Here is a 21103-nt window from a genome sequence, read left to right on the forward strand (position 1 = left end):
AGGAAGAGAGATAGGCACATAGCGCAGGAGTCTTCTGTGGCTATCCCCTTTTCAAACAAGTATTCTGTTTTGGAAAATATAGGTGGTGATGGATTCTCAGAGGAATGTAGCACGAACAGCCAAGTTTCTGATATTGAGACTGGCTCTAATGTAATGAGAGATAGATCGGGTTCCAAATAATCAATTGTCTTAGGGGACTCTCTAGTCCAAGGTACAGACAGACATTTCTGTGGCCAGCAGCGACAAAGCAGAATGATGTGTTGTTTCCCTGGTGGCAGGATTAAGGATGCAGAATGTTCTCACAGGAGAGAGAGGCTAGCAGGAGGTCATTATACACATTGGAACCAATGACATAGGAAGGGAAAAGGTTGAGATTCTAAAGGGAGATTACAGAGAGTTATGCAGGAATTTAAAAAGGAGGTCCATGAGAGTAGTAATACCTGGATTACTCCCGGTGCTACGAGCTAGTGAGGGCAGGAATAGGAGGATAGAATAGATAAATGCATGGCTGAGCAGCTGGTGTACGGGAAAAGGATTCACATTTTTTGACCACTGGAAGTTGTTTTGGGGTAGAAGTGACCTGTATAAGAAGGACGGATTGCACCTAAATCGGAAGGGGACTAATATACTGGCAGGGAGATTTGCGAGAGCTGCTCAGGAGGATTTAAACTAATAAGGTCGGGGTTAGGACCTGGGGAGATAGTAAGGAAAGATTTCAATCTGAGATTGGTACAGTTGAGAACAAAGGCGAGTCAAACAGTCAGGGCCGGCAGTGACAAAGCAGAGAACGAGGTAGGACTGACAAATTAAACTGCATTTATTTCAATGTAAGAGACCTAACAGGGAAGTCAGATGAACTCAGGGCATGGTTAGGAACACGGGATTGGCATATCATAGCAATTATAGAAATGTGGCTCAGGGATGGGCAGGACTAGCAGCTTAATGTTCCAGGATACAAATGCTACAGGAAGGATAGAAAGGGAGGCAAGAGAGGAGGGGGAGTGGCATTTTTGATAAGGGATAGCATTACAGGTGTACCTGGGGAGGGTATTCCTGGAAATACATCCAGGGAAGTTATTTGGGTGGAACTGAGAAATAAGAAAGGGATGATCACCTTATTGGGATTGTATTATAGACCCCCTAATCGTCAGAGGGAAATTGAGAAACAATTTTGTAAGGAGGTCTCAGTTATCTCTAAGAATAATAGGGTGGTTATGGTAGGGGATTTTAACTTTCCAAATATAGACTAGAACTGCCATAGTGCTAAGGGTTTAGATGGAGAGGAATTTGTTAATGTGTACAAGAAAATTTTCTGATTCAGTATGTGGATGTACCTAGTAAAGAAGGCACAAAACTTGACCTACTCTTGGGAAGTAAGGCAGGGCAGGTGACTGAAATGTCAGTGGGGGTGCACTTTGGGGCCAGCGACCATAATCCTATTAATTTTAAAATAGTGATGGAAAAGGATAGACCAGATCTAAGAGTTGAAGTTCTAAATTGTAAATCATATCTCACAAACTTGATTGAGTTTTTTGAAGAAGTAACAAAGAGGATTGATGAGGGCAGAGCAGTAGATGTGATCTATATGGACTTCATTAAGTCATTCGACAAGGTTCCCCATGGGAGACTGATTAGCAAGGTTAGATCTCATGGAATACAGGGAGAACTAGGCATTTAGATACAGAGCTGGCTCAAAGGTAGTAGACTGAAGCCTTAATTCTGTTTCTCTCTCCAGCCAGACCTGCTGAGTTTCTCCAGTATTCTCATATTTGGCTGTTGTGGAAAGCAATGCACTGAAAAGAAAATAGGAAGAAGTTACGTTTAGACAGCCCCTCTCAACATTTCACAATATCACTAAGTGTGTAAGCAATTAAGTGTTTTTTTTATGAGGTGCATTCATGATTTTAATGTAAGGAATTTGTGCACAGCAATAACCTCTCACAGACAGCAATACGGGGTGGAATTCTGTACCATTCCAAGAAGCAGGCTGGCAGTTCAGGCAGGAAGTAAAATTGAAGGCAATTGCGGTCCCATGTCTACTGCCTACCTGCCTCCCTGGCATGTAGGCCAATTAATGCCTTTATGTGGCCAATTAGTCACTACTTAATGACTCTACCTACTACTATGCTGTGTAGCCAATCGAGGCCAGACCACTCTCTTTCTGATACTATTGCCTGGATACAAAGCTGACACATATTGGCAGTCATAACAATACCTACATATTGCCCCAAACTCAGCCTACCCATCCATTCCAATATTGGTCCCTGGCAGACTGAAGTCTAGGTGAAAGTGAGGACTGCAGATGCTGGAGATCAGAGTCTAGATTAGAGTGATACTGGAAAAGCATAGCAGGTCAGGCAGCATCCGGGGAACAGGAAAATTGACGTTTCAGGCAAAAGCCCTTCTTCAGAAATGTCGATTTCCTCAGATGCTGCCTTACCTACTGTGCTTTTCCAGCACCACTCTAATCTCGACTGAAGTCTAGGTCTGAGGCATTCAAGTCAGGTGACCCTGACCTATACAGGAAATCTAGGAGTGATCTTTGTAAAGCCATCAGGGATGCTAAGAAACTTCCTTGGGCGGCACGGTGGCACAGTGGTTAGCACTGCTGCCTCACAGCGCCTGAAGACCCGGGTTCAATTCCCGACTCAGGCGACTGACTGTGTGGAGTTTGCACGTTCTCCCCGTGTCTGCGTGGGTTTCCTCCGGGTGCTCCGGTTTCCTCCCACAGTCCAAAGATGTGCGGGTCAGGTGAATTGGCCATGCTAAATTGCCCGTAGTGTTAGGTAAGGAGTAATGTAGGGGTATGGGTGGGTTTCGCTTCGGCGGGTCGGTGTGGACTTGTTGGGCCGAAGGGCCTGTTTCCACACTGTAAGTCTAATCAGTCTAATCTAATCAATACCAGATTAAACAGGAGTCCCAAATTAACCACATGAACATGCACTGACTGCAGTAAGGCTTACACCATATAACAGGCTACAAAACAAAGTTGAGTAGAATCACTGACAACAATGCCTCCTTCCCCTGTGCAATCTCTGCTCAATTTGAACAGAAGGTCAGTGAAATGATGTCAGCTGCTCTGACAGCCCCGGTGCACTCACAGCCACAGTCACCACCGTAGACGCCAGATCAGCCTTCTTGAGACAGAACCCATGGAAAGCGACTGCCCTGGATGGAGACCCCAGCCGTACACTCAGATCCTGCGTGTGCAGACCCCTTTAACCCTTCCTTACCTAAATGGGAGGTTCCCACTTGCTTCAGGAAGACCACCATTATCCCAGTGCCCAAGAAAAATCAGGCAGCATGCCTTAATGACAACCATCATTGTGAAGTGCTTTGAGAGGTTAGTAGTGGCAACATCAACTCCAGCCTCCCAAAGTGATCTGCTGTAATTTGCCTAGCGTTACAGGAGAGCCACGGCAGATGCCATTTCTCTAGCCTGACACCCATCCCTGCAACATCTGTATAACAAGGACACTTACTTCAGACTCTTATTTATTGACTTTAGCTTTCCATTCAAAACCATAATTCCATCCAAAATCATCTCCAAACCTCGAGACCTAGGACCCTGTTTCCCACTCTGCAAATGGATCCTCCACTCCCTGACCCACTCACTGCAATCAATAAGAATAGGCAACAACACCTCCTCCACAATAATCCTCCACACTGGTAACCCACTAGACTGCATACTCAGCTCCTTACTATACTCCTTTTAAGCTCATAACTGTGTGACCAAATTCAGCTCCAATTCCATCTACAAATTTGCTGGTGGTATCACTGCTGTGGTTTGGATCTCAAACAACAACAAACCAGAGTACAGGAGGGAGATAGACAGCTTAGTGGCATGGTGTAAAAACCAGAATCTCTCCCTCAATGTCATCGACTTCAGGAAGCAGAGTGCAGGGTATGCCCCTGTCTGTGTCAATGGTGCTGAGGTGTATGTGGTAGAGAGCTTCAAATTCCAAGGAGTAAACATCACCAACAACCCATCCTGGTGCATTCACGTCAACATTACAGTCAGGAAAGCACACCAATATACCTATATCCTCAGAAGACTCTTACCAACTTTTACAAATGCACCATAGAAAGCATCCTATCCAGATGGATCACAGCTTAGTATGGCAACTGCTCTGCCCAAGACCACAAGAAATTACAGAGAATTGTGAACACAGCCCAATCCACCACGAAAACCAGCCTCCCTTCTAAGGGCTCGTGCCCGAAATGTCGATTCTCCTGCTCCTTGGATGCTGCCTTTTCCAGCAACACATTTTCAGCTCTGATCTCCAGCATCTGCAGTCCTCCCTTTTTCCCTTCTGTTGACTCCATCTACACTTTCTGTTGTCTCTGGAAAGCAGCGAACAAAACCAAACATCTCTCCCATCCTGTTAGACTTTCTTCCACCCTCTTCTATTAGGCAGATGATACCAACATTTGGACACACCAACAGATTCAAGAACAAGTTCTTCCCCATTGTTATTAGACTCTTGAATAGACCTCTCTTATATTAGAGTTGATCTTTCTCTGCACCTTCTCTCAGCTGTAATACTTTATTTTGCATCCTGTTCTATTATCCTGATGTACTTATGTAAAGCATGATTTTTATGGTTAGCACGCAAAACAATACTTTTCATTGTGTCAATCCCACATGTAATACATGTGACAATAATTCAAACAAATCAAATTAAATCAAGAGCAGTTGGCACCACCTGCAAGATGCACTGCAGAAGTTCATTATTTGAATAGCGCCTTCCAGGCACATAATCAATTCCATCTAGAAGGACAACATCAGCAGGTACGTGGGAACACCACCACCTGCATGTTCCCCTCTGAACCACTCACCATCCTGACTTGGAAATAGATAGCTGTCCCTTCAGTGTTGCTCTGTCAAAGTCCTGAGATTCTCTCCCCAACAGCTTTGTGGGGCTGTTGGTAAGTTACCATAAACTACATTTCAGCTACTTTCAGCTAGTGAGTGGTACGGTGGTACAGTGGTTAGCACTGCTGCTTCACAGCGCCAGAGACCCGGGTTCAATTCCCTACCTCAGGCGACTGACTGTGTGGAGTTTGCACGTTCTCCCTGTGTCTGCGTGGGTTTCCTCCGGGTGCTCCGGTTTCCTCCTACAATCCAAAGATGTGCGGGTCAGGTGAATTGGCTATGCTAAATTGCCCGTAGTGTTAGGTAAAGGGGTAAATGTCAGGGAATGGGTGGGTTGTGGGTCAGTGTGGACTTGTTGGGCCGAAGGGCCTGTTTCCATACTGTAAGTAATCTACTTATTAAGAAATCTCACAGACCAATCAAATATTGAAACAATTATTTAAACTTTATGGCTTGTAGCAATCAAAATAAGACCCCTCCAGTCAGCATGATAAACCTTAAAACCCAACTTGGCTATTACCCATTTAACGGTGGAATTTAGCTATGATTCAAACCCAGCAGTGTCTGTCCCTGGCTGGGTTTGATCCTTGTGCTGTGTTGTTCTACGAAGTTCTGCTGCTGAAGAATGCTGCAATTAAATTCTTACAGTATTTTCTGTCTTTCAAGTTTATGGGGTGACATTATTGATGATCATTTAGATTCTTTCATCCAAAATATTGACTACTTACCTCTAGAGCTATCAAGTCTGCAACTTGCTTTCTTGTCAGAAGTAACCTCCCTGTTCCTTGTTGCATTTGTTAAATGTCAAATGACACCAAGTCATAGTAAAGCTTTCGGAGCGCTGCTTCATCAGGTAGCTAGCTGATGAAGGAGCAGTGCTCTGAAAGCTTGTACTTTCAAATAAACCTGTTGGACTATAATCTGGTGTCACATGATTTTTAACTTTCTCCACCCAGTCCAACACTGGCACCTCCACATTCTCATTATATATAGCACTGATTGCCTGAAGACACAAGTTTCCTGCAGCTAACTCCTTAAATTCCTCTGCAGGCAATCATTTGTTCTTGTGCATAAAGCAGCCATTTATTAAGCAGGTGTTTAAACATTTTTTTTATGTAGCTTCTCCCAGGCCTGGCTAATTACTTTCAATTCCGGTATATCAGTTCATCCTTCTCCCTGAACAGTTTATTCCAGACAGAGTTGTTCCTGATTCTTTCAATCCAAGAACAGTTATTAAAGTTCTGAAGTTTACAATATCCGCCAATTTTGGAGTACTGTGTACAATTTTGGATGCCCTGCTTTAGGAAAGATGTTATTAAATTAAGACGATGCAGAAAAGATTTACAAGGAAGTTACTAGGATTTATGTTATAGATAGACGGAGACATTTCTCACTGAAGTGTAGGAGATTGAGATTGAGAGTTGATCTTATAGAGGTTATAAAATCAGGAGGGGCATAGACAAAATAACTCCCCGAGGATAGGGGAGTTCAAAACTAGAGGGATAGCAGATTTGTGAGCACCAGAATGCCAGCCAAATTGGATGAAAATTTAAAAGTTTTTAATCATTATTTCAACCACAGATCCATCAAGATTTTGGACAGAATCTGAATGAATCAGTAGGTGATTTAATCAATTATCTTTACACGTTAACAATGGGATGTGAATCCTGAGATTTGAAAAAAGAATTATTCAGAGATTGTACTGTTGTAGGCATTGTTCCTATCAAAATGATTAGTTTATAGAAGTCCTTCTGCTTGAGAATCCCTTGGGGCTGGTAAGGCAAGGAAGAGTTTCAAAGTGGAACAGATCTATCCTCAGAGGGGTAGTGAAACCTTGGATTGCCCCTTCACGAACACCCCTGCAACCCATGTGTGATGGCATCACCCAAATTCAAAGGTGCAGAATTTTTCTGCTTTGAAGTTGCCCATTCTGTCAGATTATTTTATGCCATTTGCTAAGCCAGCTAAAAGTTTTCTCACCCAACCCTCAACCTCCGTTCAGCTCACCAGCACAAATCAGAAATTGGGGTCAGCTCACTGATTTGACTTGATTTGATTTGATGTGATTTGATTTATTGTTGTCTCATGTACCTGGGTACTGTGAAAAGTTTTGTTTTGCTTGCAGCACTGGCAGATCATACCATACAAAGAACAGACGGTGATAGAGCAGAATAAGTTAAAAAAAAGTTACAGGCTGCAAAGAAGGTGCACAAAAAACAAAATCAACATTAGATTAAGATGTGAGAGGTTCATCCAGCTGTCTAATAACAGCAGGGAAGAAGCTGTTCTTGAATCTGTTGGTACTACTTCTTACGCTAGAACCTCAGCACCTCTAAGTGATCCATTTTGGTCTCCAGGGATCAACGTATTTTATAGATTCATTCTGGAGTTCTTCCATTTCCAACATCTCTCCCATCTAGTCTGAAGCCAGAACTTCCAAAAGTAAATACTTGATTGTTTTTCAAGGCTTTTCACTGTTGTCACCTTAGCTATAAAGTTTGGAATGGAAATTATTCATTCTACTCTGAACTGCTCTCTGGGCAATTAGATTAGATTAGATTCCCTACAGTATGGAAACAGGCCCTTTGGCCCAACCAGTTCACACCGACCCTCCGAAGAGTAACCCACCCAGACCCATTTCCCTCCCACTAATGCACCTAACACTTTGGGCAATTTAGCATGGCCAATTCACCTGACCTGCACATCTTTGGACTGTGGAAGGAAACCGGAGCACCTGGAGGAAACCCACGCAGACACGGGGAGAATGTGTAAACTCCACACAGACAGTCACACCCGAGGCTGGAATCAAAGGTGGGACCCTAGCGCTGTGAGGTAGTAGTGCTAACCACTGAGCCACCGTGCCACAATAAATGCTGCCTAGCTAGCAATGCCCTCATCCTGTAAATGAATAAAGAACAAAAAAAAATCCCCATGAGAACAACTGGTCAGTTATATAAAATGTGTACTTTAAGAAATAAAACTATGCGCCACAACAGATCAAAATGGTGTGTGTTAAAAATGTCAGTGATTGCACAGGAATGAAAGTGAGATCCAGAGGTGTGATGATGGATATCAATTCAGATTTAGACACAGTTCTAAAGAATTATTTTCCTGGAGAGTATAGGGCACCACAGAATTACATGGAGTGATTGAAGTAATAGCATAGATACAGTTAACGTAAAGCCAGCTAAACACATAAAGGAGAAAGAAATCAAATACGCTGAGATAGGGGGGAGGAGGTTGTGTGAAGCATTAATATTGGCATGAACCAGTTGGGCTGAATGGCCTGTTGCTGAGCTGTTCTGTGCAATCTATGTATGTAACATATGCACAGGGAGTCTTGTGGTGGGGGGAGGGGTGGCAGGGACGTTGGCCAGCTATGCACAGGGATTTAGATCAGCTGATCCTAACTTCATGCTGAGCTACTAAGGCTATTTCTGACTGGTATTCTCCAGTGTCAAGTTCTACTCAGTCCTTACATGGTCAGTCAGGCCTGGAGTGCAGGTAAGGTTGGCCGTTCAGGACTGAGAGGCTTTGAAGTGGAAGACACACTCCAAATGGGAGAAATGTTACCTGTTTTTCAGACGTCCTGTGTAGAATGAGCCTTCAGTGGTGCATCTGTAAGTGATTCCACTATTACCGATTGTGTGCAGGGAGGAGTTTGTGAGAAACTATTACAACATGTGTGGACTGTAACAGCCAAAGGAACATTTACTTCAAAAGTGGGCGTTAAGTGTGGTTTTAATTATAGAAATGGAGATGATATCTGATCCTTAGCAAATGTACAATGTAACAGTCATTAGGAAAGAGCAGTAAACTTTGGTCAAGCCAAATATTGTAATCGTTCCATGGCCTCTATCATAATTGTGTTTTCTTTAAAAGAAAATGTCGAACAACTTTTGAAGTGCTCCCGATTAAGGGTGTGTGAGGTCTGGGGAATTTACTATCCACTATGCCTCGGTGGATGTCACTCCTTCCCTGAGTCAGATAAGTTGTGATTTTAAACCCCATTCCAAAGATCTGAATGTAGAATCAAGACTGAAATCACCATTGACAGTGCGGTGTTATTAAGGTGGTCTAAAAAGGTGGTCTAACACTCTCTCAGCGTAATATTTAATTCTCAACCATGGAATCAGTAATGGTTACAGTTCATAAGGAGGCTGTTCAACTCCTCAAATCTGTCCTGTCTCTTTGCATTCAGAAACATTCATCTCGTGTCACTCAACAGCCATTCCCCATCACCCTGCAACTGTTTCCTTTCTCCTTTCCATGTTAATAATCCATGGAAAATGGTTGCTGTTAGAATTGGAGGAGAGTAGACAGTGATATTCCCCAAGGACCACTATGAAGGAGAGAGAGAAATGACATGAGTTCTGGAAAACTGTAAGATTTCAAAATTTGCCATGATATCAACAGAGACAAATGGTTAGGATGCTGAATTGAGATTATGGGGAAGTGTGGTGCAATGCTCATCTCATGGACAAGTAATCTGGGACCACAGGCAAGTGTCCTGGGGTGTAGGTTCAATACCCTTAAAGCAGATAATGAAATTTAAGTTCAATAAAAGTCTAGAATTAAACATTGGCCTAATGGATACCATTGGCATTGCTGTTCATCACAAAAACTCAGCTGGTTCACTAATATCCATGCAGGAAGAAAATCTGCCATCCTTGCCAGTTTTGGCCTACGTGTGACTTCAGACCCATAGCAATGTGGTTAACTCTTAACTGCCTTCTGGAAGGGCAATTAGGGGTAAGCAATAAATTCTGATCTTACTGTGATACTCAAAACCCATAACTGACTGAAGAAAAGCATGAACAGGCTAGAAAAATGGCAAATGGAAATTAGTGCAGAGGAGTGTAGTTTGAGTTTAGAAAAAAGTGGAAGCATCTCATCGAAACTTATAAAATGCGAACAGGGTCAGAGAGATTAAATGCAGAAAGGATGGTTGTGATGTCCATAGCCAGGCATCACAACCTAAAGATATGGGTGGGCCATTTAGAACTGAGATTAGAAAACATTTCTTCACCCTGAAGGTGGGGAGCCTGTGGAAGTCTCTGTCACTGATGTCAAAATATTGAATGTTTTCAAAAAGGAGTTCGATATAGTTATAGAGTCATAGAGTCATAGAGATGTACAGCATGGAAACAAACCGTTTGGTCCAACCCATCCATGCCGACCAGATATCCCAACCTAATCTAGTCCCACCTGCCAGGACCTGTCCCATATCCCTCCAAACCCTTCCTATTCATTCACCCATCAAAATGCCTCTTAAATGTTGCAATTGTACCAGCCTACACCACATCCTCTGGCAGCTTATTCCATACACGTACTGTCCTCTGCGTGAAAAAGTTGCCTCTTAGATTTCTTTTATATCTTTCCCCTCTCACCCTAAACCTACGCCCTCTAGTTCTGGACTTCCCAACCCCAGTGAAAAGACTTTGTCTATTTATCCTATCCATGCCCCTCATAATTTTGTAAACCTCTATAAGGTCACCCCAAAGCCTCCGACGCTCCAGGGAAAACAGCCCTAGCCTGTTTAGCCTCTCCCTGTAGCTCAGATCCTCCAACCCTGGCAAATTCCTTGTAAATCTTTTCTGAACCCTTTCAAGTTTCACATCTTTCCAATAGGAAGGAGACCAGAATTGCAATATTCCAACAGTGGTCTAACCAATGTCCTGTACAGCCACAACATGACCTCCTAACTCCTGTACTCAATACTCTGACCAATAAAGGAAAGCATACTAAATGCCTTCTTCACTATCCTATCTACCTGCGACTCGTTCTTAGGGCTGAAGGGATCAAAAGGTATGGGAAAAAGCAGGGGCAGATGGATGATCAACCATAATCATAATAAATGTCTCAAAGGCCCAACTCATGTTCCTATTTTCTATGTTTCTATGTGATGCACATTGCCAAAAAGAGAAGGTCAATTCCAATATCCTGGCATGAATATTGGAACATGCAACAAATGATCCATTTCAGGTGTGGTGAAATGGTACAGCACACCTATGCTGATAGTGGACATGGCAAACTCTATCACAAGTGTCGCGTGTGCATCTACAGGTGTCCTCTTTGGCTGTTGTTTTCAGCATTGGAATGGGTAACCAAGCTGCTGTAACCACTGACCATGCTGCTGGTGGTACATACCAGTTACCAGGAGGTGTCGCTATTTTCTTCTAACCTCAGCGAGTGACTCCCAGGTATTGTAATGTCACATATATGTGATCAGGCCTTCATCTCAGATAATCTGTTCGGTTGGTTGGAGTGGAGATTATCAATGATTTAAAATGGAAATTAGAAGTGCACTTGAGGGAAATCAATTTGCAGGGCTCCAGAAATAGATTGCGTGAATGAATCTGACTGGTTTGCTTTACACTGAGCTGGTATGGACTCAATAACAAAATAGGAATTAGGAGCAGGAATAGGACATTTCGCCTCTCAAGCCTGCCCCGACATTCAACATGATCATGTGTGAACTGTCCCAAACCTTGACATTTCTTTCATACAAGCTCAGTGCAGCCATTAACTTCCAAAACACTATCTTCCTCCCCTTTCAATCCTTTCAGTGATCTAGTCTCCAAAGCTCTCTGGGGTCTACCCAGAACATTCCAAACCTTCCTTACACTCTGAGGAGAAATTCCTTGGCACCCCAGTTTTAAATGGCGTCCCTTATTCTGTAACTATGCCTCCTGGTTCGAAACTGCCCCATCAGTGATAGCATCTTCTCAACATCTCTCCTGTGAATCATGGAAGGTGCAACATTTTATTTTTGTTTATTTTTGCATTCTTTATTTCTATTCAATTCAATTGGTTGTGCAGTCTTCTTATATGCAGGGTGACTCTACAATTGCACTTCAGTTGATAATGTAATGGGTGCCATTCATCCAATGAGTTTGCAATATGGAGCAATATCAACAGCATGGGTTCAATTCTAGCTCAGGTTACCATAAAGAGCTCTCCTTCTCAATCTTTCCCTTTGCCTGAGTTATGGTGACCCTCAGATTTAACCACCAGTAGCCATTTCTATTAAATCAGAGAGTTGACCTTGCCTACTACAGCTATGGCAACATTACTTTTACCTTTATGGTAATGGATGGCAATTGGTTTGGATCATCCCAAAGTTGCACTTTTTCCAAATACTACAAGTTCATTCCTTCTTTGCCAGTGTAACCATCCATCTTTGATGCAATCCCATAATAAATCAACTCAGGTTTGTGAGTTCAAGCCTGTCTTAGCTATGGTTGTGCGGATACAGGGGTGTGACACAAGGTACCTAGTTCCTGTCTTCATGGCTTACCACAGAGTGTTATGGTCCATAAATAATATTCATATCCCTATTAATTGTTCATATTTCAAAACACAAAATGCCAACACTTTGGTTTAGAGTTTGTCTACCTAAGACAAAACAGCCCTTTCTAAATCTCTAAACCCAGGAATTTCAAATGGAACAAATAAGCTGCCTAGGAGTTTTTGTGGGAATAGAGCTATATTGCATCAGCTTTGTCGACAGAATATAGCCCATTAGCTAACAATGGAGGATAGTAAGTATTTCTTCTAAGAGGTAGGGTCAGTGGGGTCACAGTTCAAGAGGTCAGTGCTGTGTTGCACATGAGGAGAGTTTTACAGGCGTGAAATAGGATTGAAAGTTCATCAGTGTCAAGTGGCACTTTGATGTTGAAAAGGGTGGACAGTAGAGATGGCATTCTGGAAGAAATATCTTTGTTTCAGTTGAAACTACAGATTTTGGAAGCTCTGTAAAAGATATTTATAGTTAGTACACACACCAAAAATATCTCTTTTGATGAACTAATTGTGTTACCCCTTCAGGACTAAGCAAGTGTTATATGTTATAATGTCAATATAGCTGTGGCAGGAACTTGGTCTTTAGCTTATAAAACCCTCACCCACCTTTAATTCTCTGTTGATATATTGTGAGGCAGTTTTTACTCCTGTAAAGCTCTCTTCACACTAATCACAGCATCAATCTCATGAATTGTGACCTCATTGACCCCATCTATCAGTATAAATACTTATCATTCTTCATCAGTTAAAGTAGAGCTTCAGGAATTTGCTAGTGTGACAATGTGACCTCTAATATTTCCAAATGCCTTCCCTAACAAAAGGAAGGTGATTTGTTAATTGGGAAAAAGTTCTCTAAAAATGTTCTCTCGCAGTGGAGCTTGACACTTCATGCAGAAGTGAGGTAGTGTACATGAGTACTGAACAAATAGAAGCTGAAGTTTATTCAGGCATTTAATATGATTATGGCTGATCTTCTGCCTCATTTCTGCTTTATCTGTCCATTCCCCAAAGCCCTTGAATCCCTGAAATCAAGGTTCGTCTCTGTCAGCATTAAGTCTACTCAATAATCTGCAACCTTCTAAAGTAGATAATTTCAAAGAATCACAACTAACTGAGGAAAGAAATTTCTCCACATCTCAGTCCCAAATGATCAAACTCTCAAATAAACACCAAAAGAACTGTGGATGCTGTAAATCAGAAACAAAAACTGAAATTGCTGGAAAAGCTCAGCAAGTTTGGCAGCACTTGTAGAAAGAAATCAGAGTTAATGTTGCTGGTTTCTGTTTCAGTTTCTGATCAATCTCATAGGCTGAAGCTGTGCTCCAAGTTTTCATGTCCAGAGCCAGTGGTCACATCTTACTGTGTACCTTGCTGACCCCATCAGAATCCTCTATGTTTCAATGAGCTTCAATCTTCAATCAAAATTCAATCTTCTAAATCCCAGAAATGTTCAGCCCAGTTTATTTAATCTCTCGATGTAGTACAATTCATCTGAGGAATCAATCTAGTAAACCTCTGTTGTCACACCTTCGAGGTGTTCCATGTCTTTCCATTGATGTAGAGACCAAAACTGCAATTAGTGCTCTTGTATATTTAATATATCTGACAGAAACACAGTTGTACAAAATTACAATCATTTAAAAGTATCACTGCAATCACAAAATATCTGAAGTCATCCTTATCCTGGCTCAACTTCTGCGATGTCTGTCACTTTACCCTGAGTCCACACCTAGACTGAACCAATCAAGCATAGTAAGCAAAGATTAGTTACGAGACTCAAATAGTCAAATTCAGGTAAATTGAGCTATTGTCCACCTGTGTTCTCATCAAAGTCCTGCACAAATGCAACCAGATTTCCTTATTCTGTTCTCCAATCTGAGTTAACATGCAATTTGCCTTCTTAATTGCTTTCTGTATGTACAAGCTAACTTTTAGTGTTGCTTGTATGAAAGTGATCAAATCACTTTGAACATTAACATTTAGAGGTTTAATATCTTTTAATAATATTCTGCTTTTCTGTACATTATATTCCTTCTGCCACCTTGTTGTCTACTTAAACCTTCTTTGACTCTCTGCTCCAAGGCAGGTCCAATCTATAACACTATGATCTCCACCATGGGTGGGGCAAAGAGACAGGTCCTGAACCCACACTATCCCAAACACAGACTGAATTCATGCTCTTGACACTAATTTGATGTATACTAGCCATGTAGCAACCAAGCAACCCTAAAGGTCTCGAATTGTTGTGGCAACATGCACTTTCTCATGAATGGCATAGTCCGCAGAAACATAGGTAATGGGCGCAGGAGTTGTCTATTCGGCCCTTCAAGCCTGCACCGCCATTCAATATGACCATAGCTGATCATGCAATTTCTGTATCCCACTCCCCCTTTGTCTCCATATCCCTTTGATCCCATTAGCTGCAAGGGCCATGTCAAGCTCCCTCTTGAATGTTGAGAAAGTGAGGACTGCAGATACTGGAGATCAGAACTGAAAAATGTGTTGCTGGAAAAGCACAGCAGGTCAGGCAGCATCCAAGGAGCAGAAGAATCGACGTTTCTGGCATAAGCCCTTCTTCAGGAAATATTCCTGAAGAAGGGCTTATACCGGAAACGTCGATTTTCCTGCTCCTTGGATGCTGCCTGACCTGCTGCTCTTTTCCAGCAACGCATTTTTCAGCTCCCTCTTGAATGTATCTAATGAACTGGTCCCAACAACTTTCTGTGGTTAAGAATTCCACAGATTTACAACTCTCTAAGTCAAGAAATTCTTCCTCATCTCAGTCCTGAATGGCTTGCCCCTTATTCTTAAGACTGCTACCCCTAGTTCTGGACTTCTCCACCATCGGAAACATTCTTCCTGCATCGAGCCTATACAGCCCTATCAGAATTCTTTATATTTCCATGAGATCCCCCCCTCATTCTCCTAAATTCCAGTGAGTGCAAGTCCAGTCAATCCAGTCATTCCTCATATTGTCAGTCCTGTCATCTTGGAATCACTCTGGTGAACCTGCACTGGACTCCCTCAACAGCAAGACTGTCCTTCCTCAGGCTAGGAGAGCAAAACTGCACACAATACTGAAGATGTGGCCTCACCGAGGCCCTGTATAACTGCAGCAAGACCAATCAGTTCGGAGACATGAGAAGTGATAATGGAGACTCCAATGTCTTTCCATTACATTGCTGAACAGAAATTTCTTGCACTCTGTCCATGTCTCATTAATGTATTTTGAAAGAATCTCCAAATTGTTCATCAACTTGTTTGGAGCATTATGAACACACTGTTCTTGGATTTGAACCCAAAGCTTCGAGTTTAGAGGCAGGGTCACTCCAAGATCTTCTTGCTTACTTATAAATCTGTTTATAATTCTGTGTAGTCACTTTGTGTTCCTTCACAGCTTTCATTTCCATCAAGATTCATATCATAAACAAGCTTGGATACATTACTGTCCTTCCTTTTTTCTATCTAATTAAAAATAGTTCAGGTTCCAGCATTCACTAAATTACAACTGGCTAACTTCAAAATGCCCTAGTTATCTATAGGGTCTGCTTCTCATACTCCACGAGCCCTTATCTTGTGTATTAACCTTCTGTGTGGCACATTATCAAATATCTTTTGGAAATCAATGTATTAGTCACTCATTTTGTTTAGTTACATCCTCAAGTGTTCCAATAGATTTGTCAAACACAGTCTCCCTTTCGTAAACCGGGTTGACTATATGATCATATTTTGACTTTCCAGACATTAAAAGTTTCTTAGTATTAGATTCTAACCCTTCCAAGGTGACTGATGTCAGGTCAGCTGGTCTGGAGTTCCCTGTTTTCTTATTCCTTCCTTCCTTGAACTGCAATGCTACATTTGCTAAGTCCCAATCTGCATGGGAGTGTTCTGGAATCTAGGAAATCTTTGGAATTATATTCCCTGTCACTGGGTCAAAATCCTGGAACTCCCTCCCTAAAGGCATTGTGGATCCACCTACAACACATGGACTGCAGCAGTTCAAGAAGGCAGCTCACCATCACCTTCTTAAGGGAACTAGGGACTGACAATAAATGCTGGCTCTGCCACCCATGCTGTAACCCTTTATTAGACTAGATTACTTACAGTATGGAAACAGGCCCTTCAGCCCAACAAGTCCACACTGACCTTCCAAAGAGCAACCCACCCAGACCCATTCTGCTGCATTTACCCCTTCACCTAACACTTTGGGCAATTTAGCATAGCCAATTCACCTAACCTGCACATCTTTGGACCATGGGAGGAAACCCACGCAGACACAGGAAGAATGTGCAAACTCCACACAAGCAGTTGCGCCTAGGTGGGAATTGAACCTGGGTCTCTGGCGCTGTGAGGCAGCAGTGCTAACCACTGAGCCACCATGCTGCCCATATGCATGTCTAATAATCACTAATATAGATAAGGTGAATGGTAGGTGTTGTTTCCCTAGGATGGATGATTTCAAGACTAGGGGGCATGTTTTTAAGGTGAGAGGAGAAAGATTTAAGTAAGACATACGGGGCAATTTCTTTGCTCATGACTGGAATGAACTTGCAGAGGACGTGGTGGATGGAGGTACAGTTACAATGTTTAAAAGACATTTGAATAAGTACATGAATAATGAATGTTTGGAGGGATATGGGCCATTTGCAGGCAGGTGGGCTAGTTTAGTTTGGGATTATGATCAGCATGGACCAAAGGGTCTGTTTCCATACTGTATGACCCTGACTCTGTGACACTGCTTTCTAAAAATTGTCCTTCACAGCGTGAGCTATTTTCAGATATTTTGATACTGTTGAATCTTCCACAAATGCACATTTTATAATTTCAGTTTAAGCTGCCCTTATCTCCTTATAGGGTGAAAGAATTAATGCTGCAGGGCAATGTTCCATTTTTGTTTTATTTCTGAAGACTGGTCATACTGGACTTGAAACATCAACTCTGTTTCACTCTCCACAGGTGCTGCCAGACCTGATGAGTTTCTCCAGCATTCTCTGTGTGTGTCTGCAGAGATTTGTTGCCCACCTGTATTTCATGGGGTGTCAGATGGGAAAGCATTTGACAGCATTTCATGGCAGCAATGATCAGGCAGTATGATGATGCCCAACACTGGGACCATGGCTGTATATAACAATAGACTTTACTTGTGAAAGTGGGAGCGCTGGCATCATTTTTTAAATTCATTGTTTGACCTTTCTGAGCATTCAGTTAAAAAAAAGGGGAGCAGGGACCCTTTAAATTTGTAACTGTGACCAATATCCTGTTCGGGTATCACCCCTTGAACACATGATACCTCAGGCTGATCTCCCAACTAGGCACCACACCCCACCCTACCCATTGCAATTCCAGTTGGTCGCCTTCCAACTATGTAGCCATTTGACACTTGATTCGGTGATCTGAGACCGTGGGATGGGGGTGGGGGAGGAATGAGTCAACTACTCACTTTCCTATTTCATCTCCCTCACCCTGCCAGAAAACATCAAATCCAGCCCATCATCTGTCTTCGCAACATATGTTCTGTTTTCGCATTCTGACCAGGCACACTGTCCATCCTGCTGTGAGTCTATTCCACTGCATGCCCACTTTCTTTTCTTCCATCTCTCCTTTGCACCCCCACCCCCTCTCCTGAAGGTCCTGCATTTTCATAGAGCCTAGCTCCCCTGGGCATCCTCTGCCACCCATTGCAAAGTGCTGCCACTCATTTGTGAGTTAGGCAGTGAGCGTACGTTGTGAAGGGTATCATAGCCAAGTCTGAAGCAGTCGGTATATGATATCCATCAGCTCTTTCTACACACAGGAATGGTGAACACTTGCCAGGAGCTGGGTCCTTCATTGGCAGCATTGTTGGGGTAGATTTTTTTTAGTTCATTCACAGGATGTGGGTGGTTAGGCCAGCATCCATAATTGCCCAAAGGGCAGTTAAGAGTCAACCATGCTGCTGTGGGTCTAGAGTCACATATAGGCCAACCTCGTTAAGGATGGAAGTTTCCTTCCTGAAAGGACTTAGTGAGCCAAATTACTTTTCCAAGAATTGGCAATGGTTTCATGGTCATCATTTGTCTTCCAATTCCAGATATTTGTTGAATTAAAATTCCACCATCTGTCATGGCAGGATTTGAACCTGGGTCCCCAGGACATTATCTGGGTCTCTAGATTGACTGTGCAGCAACAGTACCACTAGGCCTCGACCTCTCCTGTGAGGCTGAGGTTTGGAAGCTCAAGCCCTTCATTGCACTATTAGAGTTTTGTGCCTAATTCTTAAACACAACCAGAAAAGAGTCAGTGGAATCCTCAGAGAGGTTGTATCTCAACTGAGATTTGTGGTCCAAAAAATCAGACTTTAACACAAATAACAACCCAGCTCATCCTATAGGCGTATGGGTATGACTCTAAGAGTATTTACCCATTCGACAGGAACACAGTGAGTGGGAGACAGTTTAGTTTCGCTGTCTATGTAGCCCCTCATGTTTTAAATATCCACACTCAAGGAACTCTCACCCGAGACCATTCAGCCCATATTAGCTATACTTGATTTATGAATGAGTATTACAACGTAATGCCACTCTGTACAATAGACTGGTGAAAGTTGTCAATTCTGGTTGGATGCATTCCTGCAGCATCTATCCACATGATCTTCAGGCCCCAAACATCTAACACAGTCAAATATCCTTTTCTCCACACTTTCAATATTTACTTTTGATAATAAAACAACAAAAAGAAATGTTCAATTTTTAGGTTTGCTGTAACTTTCCTCACAGCTTGTTCCCAATGGTGTCTGGCATTGTAATGTTTGATTCCTGGAATATTAATGACCATAATGTGCTACCTTGTAAAAGCAGTTGTTGCTAGGAAATGTAATCATGAGACATGGTCCTGCATATTCCCTGATCCAGTTTTGTTACCTGCCAACTGTGCTGTCTTTATTGTGATTGGGTGCAAATAGAGGGGCCTCCAGTCAGTGCCTCACTGGCTGGTAGGAAACCTGCAGCAAGTTCGGAAAAGAACATAGCAGAGATGTATTAAGAAATCAATTAACTCACAAGTTCATATAAATTAATAAAGTACCTAAGTAAAGATGGCTGGGCAGGTGCTGTGCTGTAGCTGTATGAGGTGGGAGCTGGCTGATCCCATTGTGAACAGCAGTGACCACATCTGCAGCAAGTGTTGGTGCTGGAAGAACTCCGGATCAGAATTGATGATCTGGAACCTGAGCGACAAACACCATGGCAGACCCAGGAGGGGGAAGAGTCACCTGGATGCTTAGTTTCATAAGGCAGTCACACATGATATATTAAGTGTTTCAAATTCAATCAATGATTAGTGTGACTGCAAATGAGGCAGGTAGGGGGATCCTGATTTCAGGAACAGAGGAGCCTCAGCTCTTAACCTAATCCGGCAGGTATGAGATGCATGTTCCCTGTGTGGATGAGGAAAAGGGCTGCGCAGAGAATCAGCCAGTAGACCACGGCACCGTGATGCAAAAGGCCATTCAAGGGTGGGGAGCAAAAAGACAAGTGGCAGTTGTAGGGGATTCTGTAATTAGGGGAACAGATAGTGTCCTTTGTAAGCAGGACTCAGAGTCCCACATGGTGTGTTACCTGTCCGGTGCCAGGACCGGCTTAAAAAGATATTGGAGCAGAGGGGGAGGATCCAGTTGTTGTGGTCCACGTTGGGACAAACAACATTGGCAAGGCTAGGAAGGAGGACCTGTTTGGGGACTATCAAGTACTCGGAACAAAATTAAGGAACAGGTCCTCAAGGGTCATGATCTCCAGATTACTATCTGAGCCACATGCAAATTGATTCAAGGACAAGAAGTTTTGTGAAGTAAACATGTGGATAAGGGAAAGAGGGGTTCCATTTCATGGGACAATGGCATCAGTTTTGGAACAGGAGGGATCTGTACCGAAGGAACCGTCTCTATCTGAACAGATCTGCAACTAGTGTTCTAGCAAAAAGGATAAATAAGGTGTTCTCTAGGACTTTAGACTAGTGAGTCAGGAGAAAGGGAAAGGGAGAATGACAGGAGGGTAAATAAAAAGGAAAGCAGCAGGTTAGCATATGTACAGGAGAGTTTAACTACATGGCAGACTATGAAAGAAGTAAAAAGACAGGATAACTCAGGAGATATTATTAGAGATATTGGAAATCATAAAGATGGTACAAGAACTAACATAAGGGCGCTTTACCTGAATACCCATAGCATTCATAACAAGGTAGATACGTTAACGACACAAATCATCACAAATGAATATGATTTAGTAGCCATTATGGAGACATGGTTATAGGATGGTCATGACTGGGAATTGAATATTCTGGGGTATCAGACTATTCAGAAGGACAGAAAGGAAGGTGGTGTAGCTCTGTTATTTATGAACAACATCAGGGCTGTAATGAGAAATGATACAGGTGCTATGGAGAATAAAGTTGAATCCATTTGCGTGAAAATTAGAAATTCTAAGAAGGAAAAGTCACTGATGGGTGTAGTCTATAGGCGGAACGTTTCAGGGAACACCTCTGGGACATCCGCACCAATGAACCCAACCGCCCTGTGGCTGAACACTTTAACTCTCCCTCCCACTCCGCCAAGGACATGCAGGTCCTTGGCCTCCTCCATCGCCAGACCCTGACCACACGACGCCTGGAGAAAGAGCGCCTCACCTTCCGCCTAGGAACCCTCCAACCACACGGGATGAATGTAGACTTCTCCAGCTTTCTCATTTCCCCTCCCTCAGTCCCAACCCCCGGATTCAGCATCGCCCTCTTGACCTGCAATCTTCTTCCCGACCTCTCCGCCCCCACCCCCTCTCCGGCCTATCACCCTCACCCTCATCTCCTTCCTCCTATCATATTCCCAGCGCCTCTCCCCCAAATTCCCTCCCCCCTACCTTTTATCTCAGCCCGCTTGGCACACCAGCCTCATTC

The 21103-nt window shown here is 42.9% G+C and overlaps 1 protein-coding gene across 7 annotated transcripts in view; it reads left to right on the forward strand.

Annotated features, from left to right (window-relative positions):
* The first annotated feature begins 8443 nt into the window (after positions 1 to 8443).
* The window catches only part of svild (supervillin d), a 227065-nt gene continuing 214405 nt past the window's right edge, over positions 8444 to 21103 (forward strand). For 6 of the 7 annotated variants that reach the window (XM_060848960.1, XM_060848963.1, XM_060848961.1 and 3 more), the window contains exon 1: positions 8444 to 8496. In XM_060848960.1, coding sequence (XP_060704943.1) covers positions 8475 to 8496 — 22 coding nt within the window. In that variant the 5' untranslated portion in view covers positions 8444 to 8474. The remainder of the gene's footprint in view (positions 8497 to 21103) is intronic. The other variant, XM_060848965.1, reaches the window with a different exon arrangement.

This window comes from Hemiscyllium ocellatum, chromosome 32 (genome assembly GCF_020745735.1).
Source record: "Hemiscyllium ocellatum isolate sHemOce1 chromosome 32, sHemOce1.pat.X.cur, whole genome shotgun sequence".
Classification (NCBI taxonomy): Eukaryota; Metazoa; Chordata; class Chondrichthyes; order Orectolobiformes; family Hemiscylliidae; genus Hemiscyllium; species Hemiscyllium ocellatum.